The sequence below is a fragment of the Hypomesus nipponensis genome, chromosome 6 (assembly GCF_054491055.1).
Source record: "Hypomesus nipponensis isolate SF chromosome 6, ASM5449105v1, whole genome shotgun sequence".
Classification (NCBI taxonomy): domain Eukaryota; kingdom Metazoa; phylum Chordata; class Actinopteri; order Osmeriformes; family Osmeridae; genus Hypomesus; species Hypomesus nipponensis.
The window spans coordinates 2,828,821-2,839,016 of NC_140366.1; the positions used below are offsets into that span (position 1 = coordinate 2,828,821).

General features: G+C 45.8%; 1 protein-coding gene across 1 annotated transcript; it reads left to right on the plus strand.

Annotated features, from left to right (window-relative positions):
• Positions 1–2,133: 2,133 nt before the first annotated feature.
• On the plus strand, positions 2,134–7,682 carry tagapb (T cell activation RhoGTPase activating protein b). Its single transcript, XM_084700113.1, has 10 exons — positions 2,134–2,245; positions 3,231–3,315; positions 3,470–3,523; positions 3,960–4,020; positions 4,264–4,412; positions 4,520–4,681; positions 4,974–5,083; positions 5,469–5,652; positions 5,892–5,988; positions 6,138–7,682. Exons 2-10 carry the CDS (start codon positions 3,289–3,291, stop codon positions 7,328–7,330), a joined length of 2,037 nt encoding a protein of 678 aa, XP_084556239.1. The 5' UTR covers positions 2,134–2,245; positions 3,231–3,288; the 3' UTR covers positions 7,331–7,682.
• Positions 7,683–10,196: the final 2,514 nt, after the last annotated feature.

The window sequence follows — 10,196 nt, forward strand, 5'->3', positions numbered from 1 at the left end:
AGAGAGTAGGGTCAGGACTCAGAGACAGGTATCCTGTAGCTGATAACTGGATATGAGATCTGTGTTCATTAAACTTCATAACTTTCAGACATCATATACACCACATTTTAATGCAGGGTAGCACATTTGTTATATAATTGTTAATATTTGTAGGTTGAGACTTAATTTCTGGCCTGTACTGTATGTGTGTTGTGGGGTGGTTGCAATCTACGCATTTGTGACAGGGTGAAAGTCTATCATACAGTATGAAATGAAAAGTGGTTAACAGGAAACTAGTCATGGAACACAACACTCTACCTCGTGTCAAAAGACAGCACTGACATGAGCACTTCCTTAAAGCAGTCAATCACTGAATCCATTCAATGCAATAAAATAATATGCTAATATTTACCTACCTACCTGCCTGCCTGCCTGCCTGCCTGCCTGCCTGCCTGCCTGCCTGCCTGCCTGCCTGCCTGCCTGCCTGCCTGCCTGCCTGCCTGCCTGCCTGCCTGCCTGCCTGCCTGCCTGCCTGCCTGCCTGCCTGCCTGCCTGCCTGCCTGCCTGCCTGCCTGCCTGCCTGCCTGCCTGCCTGCCTGCCTGCCTGCCTGCCTGCCTGCCTGCCTGCCTGCCTGCCTGCCTGCCTGCCTGCCTGCCTGCCTGCCTGCCTGCCTGCCTGCCTGCCTGCCTGCCTGCCTGCCTGCCTGCCTGCCTGCCTGCCTGCCTGCCTGCCTGCCTGCCTGCCTGCCTGCCTGCCTGCCTGCCTGCCTGCCTGCCTGCCTGCCTGCCTGCCTGCCAGGCCCCACTCTAGCTACCGTGTGAAGCATAGGGTGAGTCTTGAGGATGTGTGGCTTTATGGATTTGAGGACGAGCTAGAGGAGGAAGATGGAGAAGGAGAGATACACCTCAAGACTTCCCTGGTCTTGGCATGGCCTATATCTTTCTGTGTCCTATCCTTTCGGTGAGTAACAGCCAACACATACACGCATACAAACAACATTCTTTTTATCATGTTAGAAAATAATAAATTTGATGAAAATCCAGAGCCCTATGGTTGCTCCACTACAGTTATTTTCTTGTGGGTAAAAACACTGATTACTGGTTTCTAAGAACGTTCACCAAATTGCCATCCCTTGTAGATTCATTAACAAAACACAAAACCTAGATGGATCGCAAAAATTGCTACTTTAGTGAGAATGTGAGTTCTTGGATGAAAAGGGGAACTGAGAGCCAGTTAAGCCTTCAACATCACAAGATTATGGCTGGAGAAACAGGAAGTGGAAAACTGACCATTAGACTCATCACATGCTCAACTTGCATCAGGGGTTTTACTGCAGTGTACTTTATCAGGAAGCCAAGCCTATGTAGGGGTTTTCACATTGGAAAAACAAGTATTCATTTTGGTCTTATGGTAGAAGGATAAACTTTCTAATATGAACAAAATATGCTCAAATTATGGTTATTTGACACCATGAACTAAATGTATATAAAAAAGTAAAAGTGAAGTTAAATAAGGATAGTTAAAAACAATTTACATCAACACGGTGTTGGTATAGCTCAATGATAGAACATTTGACTGCTTATGATCAGCAAATCCCAGGTTCAAACCAACCCCCTGTACTGTCTGTTGCTATGTTAAATGAATCCATTATATGTTTACATAAAGAGAGAGAAGAAGAAAAACATGATAGAAAATAAATACATTCTTTTGTTTAGAATCTAACTCAGTGTATAATTTTACATCAGTGACTTCATTATAATGAATACTGAAAATGGGTCATTGATTCATGTCACTCCCACGGTGTTGTCAAGCTGTGCTGTCAAAACAGAACCCTCGAGTCTGGGGCACATCAGCCCTCCCTCTCTCTCTGTCTCTCTCTGTCTCTCTCCCCGTTTTACACACACACACACACACACACAACACGACCTGCACAACCACACACAGTTTACCCTTTAATCTGGGTTAGTGTAAAGCACAGGCACTCATCACTGTCTTTCCACTCCTCCACCAACCACAGTAGCTCCAGTTTGAAAGGAAGTGGAAGGTGTCTGCTTGGTGGCCACCATGACGCTGCTTCCTGTCCCCATGACTGAGTTCTGAGTTTCCAGCCGAGCTGTTAAAAGGGAGGGCGTGTAGAGTCTCTTCAGTCTGTGAATTGACAAGGTAGTTGGTACATCTTGCTGTGGATTAGTAACTTGCGCCATGCTGTTATTTTGCCTATAGCTCGCTTCAGGTGAAAGAACGCTGGATTGATACTCTTCACAGGTAAGCCCGATCACTCATTAATAATACAATAATACAGTACAAATGCTGATGGTTACTTTATATTTATAAAATGTACAAAACACTGTATATCTGTCATGATATTTTCAAAAATTAATACATTATGTCTGTAACAGTGGTATAGTTTTTGTGTCTTAATGTGACCTTTACCACCTGTGAATTGAACTTTTTCACTCTGCTGTGCAATTAAAAGATGTTTAAGCAACACTTACATTAAGATTACATTAAGATCATGTAACTACATAGAAATACCTAGAGTGAAAACTGTGGATACACCAGAATTGTTATGTCATTAAATTGTATTGTTAGCTGTATAGGTTATTTCTAAAGTGTAAGAAGGCACAGTATGGGGGAGAGTGTTAGGGGTAAGTGGATATTGTACAGGGGCAGTTGGTGGTCTTGTTACCAAAACAAGAACAATGTTAACATTTGCTTAACCCTGGAAAGCCCAACCTCCCCCATACCAAGTTTCGCTTGTGTTATAACTTGTATCACTAAACTGTAATGAAGTGTCACTACATAGCAGATCCATATATAACTACAATGTTGTTCCTATAGCAGTAACGTGGCCAGAATTGTATTTTTGGGGGGTCCCATTTTAAAATGAGGAGGCCACAATTGTAAGCAATCAGAAATTGGGGAGGACGAACATGTAAATGAGGGTCCTAGGCCCTACCAGGCCTCCTCGTGGCTACACTGTCCTATAGGTATTGACAAATGGTCACATGGTAGTTAATGTAATCTGAATTTTAAGTGGAAAATTTGAAAATGTTAATGATTGTTTTTAAATCTGCACAAAATTTAAGGATGTATTAACTTCTGAGTTATGTGTTATCTAGCTGTAATAGAATAGTACTTGTTTTTGAGGAAAAAGAGCCAGCCTCTTGCCACTCCTCCGTTCTATAGTCCATCTCAACTATGGACTACTGAACGAAAGTCACTGATAAAAAATGTCTCCTCATTCCAGGAGGACAAAGGAAGCTAAAGAAAGAGCAGGTTATACTTCTCAACCCCCAAGTGTCCTGATGAAGGTGTTGAGCAGCAGTGTCGCAGTAAGTCTCCAATTCATTCTGCCATGTGCAGCAGCAGACATGGTGCTTCTCAAGGCACTGACCTAGAGCCATAGGACAAGGTTGTGAAAGTCACTCATCTCTCTCTCTCTCTCTCTCTCTCTCTCTCTCTCTCTTTCTCTATCTCTCATTTCAGGCTAAAACTCTAACAGGAGGCGGCATGGAACCTTTAATCAACTTTCCACTTGATGTGAGTGTGAATTTCTACTGTGCTTCCCTTTTTCTTTTCGTCAGCAGTTTAGTCATGAATGCATGTTTAACTAAAGCACCTGTGTCTCCCACACTGGGGAAAAGCTATGTCTGTTTTATGGAAGAAGTGCTGGAATGTGACCAGTTTTGCAGCCTGTTGAACAGAGAAGCAGAGAAGCACTGATCCATATCAGACTTAGGGAGGAAGCCTATCTGTGTTGTTGTGGGTGTGATGGTTTGAAGCAGGTGTTCTTTGGGGGGGTGGGGGCTGTTGTGTGTGGTGTTTGATCCACTCTGCTACACTCACATGGAGGTAGGCGGGTGGCCTGGGGGTGTGTGAGTGTGTGGAGTTACACCTCCACACCCTACCCATTCCTTTTGCATGTTCCTCTTGCATGCTCATGACAACATTTAATTGTTCTATTTGGCATTTCCAGGGCGAAGCAAAGATCTCCTCAAAGCAGTGTAACCAGGACGACCGAGGGACACAGCCCATTGGTGAGTTTGAAAGTCAACGACTCTCGACCGCAAGGTCGGTCGAGGGCTCAGTGTGTGTTCCAACGTGCGGTAGTGACACATAAAGGAAAGAGGAAACAGTCTGCAGCCCCAGAAAAGAGAGAGAAAAATAGTAGAACGTTGTGTATTAGCAAATATCTTATTCTCTCCATTTTAATTATGGTATTGTTTCATGTGTTGCATTCATCTGACACTGAGGCTCATCACTGATTCCTCTCATGGCAGAAAACGCCAGCAGGTGGAGTATTCTGAGGAAGCTGAGGGGCTCCAAGCTCACCAGCACGTCCTTCCATTCTGAGATGGACAACCACTTGTTTGGACGACCACTCTCCAAGACTTGCCCCAAAGAAGGAACTCTCCCCAAACCCATCACAGTACGCACCCCCTTCTATCTAACCACTAGTACAGCCTGATGCTGATACACACGTACTGGCAGCCAGCCAACACATCCAATCTGACCCCCTCTGGTTCCTCTCTTCAGGAGATGTTGGTGCTTCTGTGGAAAAAGGGCCCCACCACTGAGGGAGTGTTCAGGAAGACGGGGAACAGCAAGAACCTGAAGATCTACCGGGAGCAGCTCAATTGCGGTGAGGACGTGGACATGCAGAACTTGCCCGTGGTCATCCTAGTGGGACTACTCAAGGTAAACATCTCCATCTTTTATGTAGTCCTTTCCTCCATCTCAGCTAACTGAACACTACTCTTGCAATGCATTGAATTGCTGTTTTTTTTTATCGGTTTTCCTGACCCTTCAAACAAAGCTAATTTCCCAGTTTATGATATGGGAGCCATTCTCTCCGGTGTTACAGCCTCCAATCTAAAATCTACATTGTGAAATTACTTTATCGTACTTTAATTTATCACTCTCCCTGTGGATTCAGGAACTGCATTTTCATGTGCCTTCACCTACTTGCATCTCCACTTGTTCATTCCAGAGTTTTCTGAAAGATCTTCCGGGTAACCTGCTGGTTTCTGAGCTGTACGAGGTCTGGATGAACGCCTTAGAGACTGAGGACATCCAGCAGAGATCCAGTGAGCTCAGGAGGTAAGCTAACAACCGCTAATAAAATAATAATGCTACTCTAAGAGCACTATTAATTACTTTCATACCGTATTTGAGTGACCCTGTGAACTATGGAGTAGAAATAACTTCACACACAAGGGGGTTGTAGACAAACAGGTGTAGGAGTAAAAAAAAAACTGGTGTGGTATATAATTAGTTTAGGGGCTTTTGGATGGAGTTTTACAGAGAACAAAAACAGGAAGAAATGCCACTGCCCTAAATTATGCATTTCAGACAGGACACTTCTCTTTTCGCCACCTTCCTTCTGAAAAAGAGAAGCTGCAATATGGTGTGGAAGAAAAGGGTGGCAAACCGATCAATCATTTTCTTCCTGTTCTTTCTTGATGTCCCCCCCCCCCCTCCCCAGGGTGGCAGACAAGCTGCCTGGGCCCAATGTCCTCTTGCTGCAGTGTTTACTCTGCGTGCTTCACCACATCAGTGAGAACTCGGAGGCCAACAAGATGGATGCCTACAACTTGGCTGTGTGCATCGCGCCCACTCTGCTGCACAAGGACAGCACACTAGACGAGCAGAAGGAGCAGGTGGATAAGGTAAGAATCCAGTTCTGACTGAGCTAGCACACTGGCTCTGTGAAGCTGCCTGTGCGGTCGGAGCAGTGAAAGCCACAAGTAGTTACCCAAGATATGTAGACTTCACTCTGCAATGGGGACTGTCATGGCACGAATATATAAAACCGTGACACTTTCACACTTAGCACTTCCGTTTCCAGAACTTTTTCACTCTCTTTGAAATTAACTTTGTGTTTAAACTCATGTTCCTCATTATGCAGGTGACCAAGCTGAGCCAGTTCCTCATCAAACACTGCTATGAAGTATTTGGAGAAAACATTCAGAGTCTGCTGGGAGAACCAGATGAGGAAAACTCAGGTAAAGAAACAAGCCAAATCATTTTTACAATTGTGGGTTCACTGAAATGAACTTATTTTAGTCCCTCACATCGGAAAAGACGACTAAGTATACGACTGACCCCGTCAAACTGACCGAGTCCTCTTCGCTCTCCCTTTCTCTGTCTTCAGATTCCGTGTTTTCCCAGCAGCATGACTCGGCCTATGACAGCACCGACCCAGACGGAGGGGACAGCATGGGTTCCACTCAGGGGGAGGGTGGTGGCTCGTCCCCCTCTCTCCTCTTCTCCGGTAGGGCAGAACACACAGCTGTCCCTTCCTGCTCCTCGGATACTATTTTCCACACCTTCACCAAGCTCCCCTTCAGCCGTCGCTGCTCAGAGCCAACCATCTTCCCCTCGGCTGAGGTGAGGTGCGTGCAGGGCCTAGCCCGCAGCCATGATGACTTCTCTGTGGAGAGGACGGCTTTCGAAGAGCAGCCCTTGAAGAAGCAGATCTCCAATGACTCCTTCCTGCAGTCTGGGCGGGGTGGGGCACCAGGTATTCAGAACCTTGGTGGTGGCTCGTCCACGGAAATTCCACCCTTTGACATCCGTAACCCTGGTAACGCCTCCTTGTGTTCCTCGTCCTGCTCCCTGGAGAGCGCTGCGTCCAACCAGTCAGAGGGCTCAGTTTTTGCCAGCTCCCCGAGGACCTCGCCAGCGTATCCTCGCAGGGCCCAGTCAACGCGTCATACCTCTCCCAGATCCAGCCGCCAAACACTAGAGGCCCCTGGGGGGACCACTGAGGTCAAGCGACACTCCCAGTCCGTGAGAGCCAACGATAAAGTCCCAATGAGGACCAAGAGCCTGGGGCCTTTCTCTCGCTCCAGGGGCAGCCTGAAAGACCCCCTGAAAGACAAGCCTTTTCCCTGTGAGACCCTCCAGGAAGATTCCCAGAGTGAGGCTGAGCCTGGAGAGCTGTCTCCCCGGCCACGCCCGCTGTCAGCCATCGAGGTCTTCCAGCAGGCGGATAGCAGGCTCCCCAGCCGGCCTCCGTCCTATGAGCAGGCTGTGCAGAGTGCAGCTCAGCCCACTCCTCCGCATTACCGCTCCATGACAGTGCAGGATGCCTCCAGAGAGCTCAGAAGGTCCCGCCCAGCCTCTATGAATGAGAACTTCTTGTCAACCTGTCCCGTCAACCAGTACACAGACTGTTTCTCCCAGGACCGTGAGATTAACGCCACTAGACATGAGCAGAGTGTCACGTTTCGTCAGAGGGCCATGTCTGAGTCTGTGTCCCATGCTCATCATGACACGTTGACCAGGCGTTGCAGCCAGCCTTTTTATGAAGAGTATGCTTGCGCCAAGGAGACATACGTTTAAATACAATACCATGTGTCACTATTTCCCTTGAATGTACACACATTATGTGCAACTATTAGGGTTGGACTTTTTCTATAGTACTGTTCAAAGGACAGAACCAAGATGTCAAAACAAAAAGCTATTTAAAAAGGATATAGAAAATCCTCTAGTCTTTCCACTGAAAAAGCTATGTAAATAACATGATTTGCAAATAGAGGAGACCCACATGCTATTGTATCAGTTTTTGTCGATTATTTTCCTTTTGTTGATTTGATTTGTACAGCCATTATGGACCTTATTGAAGTAGATTTCTAAGTGTTGTACTTGTGTCTTATATATGTCTGAACGACATCTTTACTTCCACTACATTAAAGCACCTTTATTTTAAACTATCCTTGGCTCCTTTCCAGTTTGTTTGTAATTTAAGAGCTTGTGATTTTAATGCAATATCTTATAAGATAAGATAATCCTTTATTTGTCCCGCAGTGACGAAATTGCAGAAAAAAACTATAACAAACAATAACAATGATGGAAGTTTCCAAACTGTACAATGGAATCGTATTCGTCACATGGGCACATATCTCATTGGGCCACCGGACCACATCAGTAGTTAATGCATTAATTAGAAATCGACAGGGTTGGTCATGCAAGGATGGGTGAATATGTGCTAACTACAAAATGCCTCCCCTTTGCAGGCCTCTTCCGTAACAGAAGCTGAACCCCTAATTGAGAGAACAGTATGTTCTGGCGCAAAGAGAAGGAAACCAGCCTTTACCACGTGGATGGTTTTTCTTTGAATCACGATGAGACAATGCCACTGCTACTCTCTTCCTCTTGCAAATTTTGTGACATTATTGCTTCCTTCCTCCTCTCTGAGCTGGCCTGCACATTGACTACATTTGATCCTACCAGCAAAACAGATACATGAAGCCAACACATCTATAAAGACCCTCTGTCTGCCTTCAGTGTTTCAGAAAATCACCCTTGTGAACATTTATTATGAAATGCTTTAATGGACTGTTATCAGGTGGTCACTGAAGACCACTCAGTTTCCATAACTGAGGTGCAATAGAAAGCTGGCATAGAGGATAATCTTAATATTAAAAACACTGATGCTCTGTATAGATGTGTGCTATATCTAAAAACCAAGAACTGAAATTACTTAAACAAATTATTTGAAACTAAACTTAGTTTAATAAAGTTAATGATAGGCTTTTCATTATTAGTTACATAACATTCACATAAATTGTACTTTATGAATGGGTTTTGTTTCTTAAAAAAAATCCACTTAGTTGAGTAACAGCTAATTACATTGAGAAACAGGGTATGCATCACTTCTTGAATGTACAAATGTACAGGGTAATCCATTTTGTGCTTTAATCTCCAAACAAAGCATTTAAACTCAATACAAGCATGTGTTTGTTTGGACACAGACAGTGACAGATGAACAATAGAGATATGAAAAGTGTTATGGGAAGATCCTACCAGGTCTCCTGGGGAGGCAAACTGTCAGGCCCTCGCCAGCTCTCCACTGGTGTCCCACAGGGCTCCGTCCTTGGACCCCTCCTCTTCTCTCTGTACACCACCTCACTTGGACCAATCATCACCTCCCATGGCTTCTCCTACCACTGCTACGCTGATGACACCCAGCTGTACCTGTCGTTCCCCCCGACTGACCCGGGGATCTCAGCTAGGATTGAGGCCTGCCTCGCAGACATCTCCGCCTGGATGACCGAGCACCACCTCCAGCTGAACCTCGCCAAAACAGAACTTCTCATCATCCCGGCTAAATCCTCCATCTCCCAAGATCTGTCAATCACCCTGGGATCTGTGACGGTGACCCCTTCATCCTCTGCCAGGAAGGGTTACCATGGATGACGAGCTCTCCCTCACGGCCCACATTGCTGCAGTCTCCCGGTCATGTAGATTCACCCTCTACAACATCCGGAAGATCGGAAGATCAGGAGATACCTTTCTGAGCACTCCACCCAGCTGCTGGTCCAAGCACTGGTCCTCTCCAAGTTGGACTACTGCAACTCGCTGCTCGCTGTTCTCCCAGAATGTGCAACACGTCCTCTTCAGAGGATTCAGAACGCAGTGGCCCGCCTGGTCTACAATCTACCCAGACGCTCCCATGTTACCCCGCTCCTCATCTCTATCCACTGGCTACCCCTCAACGCCCGTATCAGTTTCAAGACCCTGATACTGACCTTCCGAGCAGTGAACGGGACTGCACCCGACTACATCAAGTCTCTCCTGCGGCCTTACACCCCCACCCATCACCTACGGTCTTCTTCAGACAACCGCCTGGTGGTCCCACCGCTCAAGACCGTCCGGTCCCAACACAAGCTCTTCTCCTGCCTGGCCCCCCAATGGTGGAACCAGCTCCCCACCTCCATCAGGGACACTGTCTCCCCATCTTCAAGAAAAGGCTCAAGGCGCACTTGTTCCGGGAGTACAACGGCACTTAGGAATGCTTGATTGGACCTGATGTTAGTTTCCTCCAGGATCACAATGACTCTTATTGAGAAACTTGATGCTCTTGTAGGTTAGTTATAACGAAGTTAACTCTTGAACTCTTGTACTCGCTGTGAAATATTTTTCTGTTGATTGTTGTTCTACAGGTACAGTCTTTCACTTTTTGGCGTTCATGTTGTTTTAATTTGTAACTTATAACTGCATGCTCTTATGGGTCTTCCTTTGGCACTTGTTTAGTTTTTCACAATGTCTTCATGTTTTGGCCGCTTGCAATGTTTGGGACTACCTCGTTGTTATGATCAGTGACCTATGCTGTTTTGTAAAGCTCTCTCTTGGAAGTCGCTTTGGATAAAAGCGTCTGATAAATGTAAATGTATGTAAATGTTATAAGAATATGTGTAACAAAGAT

Excerpts from the sequence above, each read along its gene's own strand:
- tagapb (XM_084700113.1), top strand. The coding sequence starts at position 3,289 with ATGAAGGTGTTGAGCAGCAGTGTCGCA. Across the intron at positions 3,316-3,469 it reads TGTTGAGCAGCAGTGTCGCA|GCTAAAACTCTAACAGGAGG; the intron begins GTAAGTCTCCAA and ends CTCTCATTTCAG. Across the intron at positions 4,413-4,519 it reads CTCTCCCCAAACCCATCACA|GAGATGTTGGTGCTTCTGTG; the intron begins GTACGCACCCCC and ends TCCTCTCTTCAG.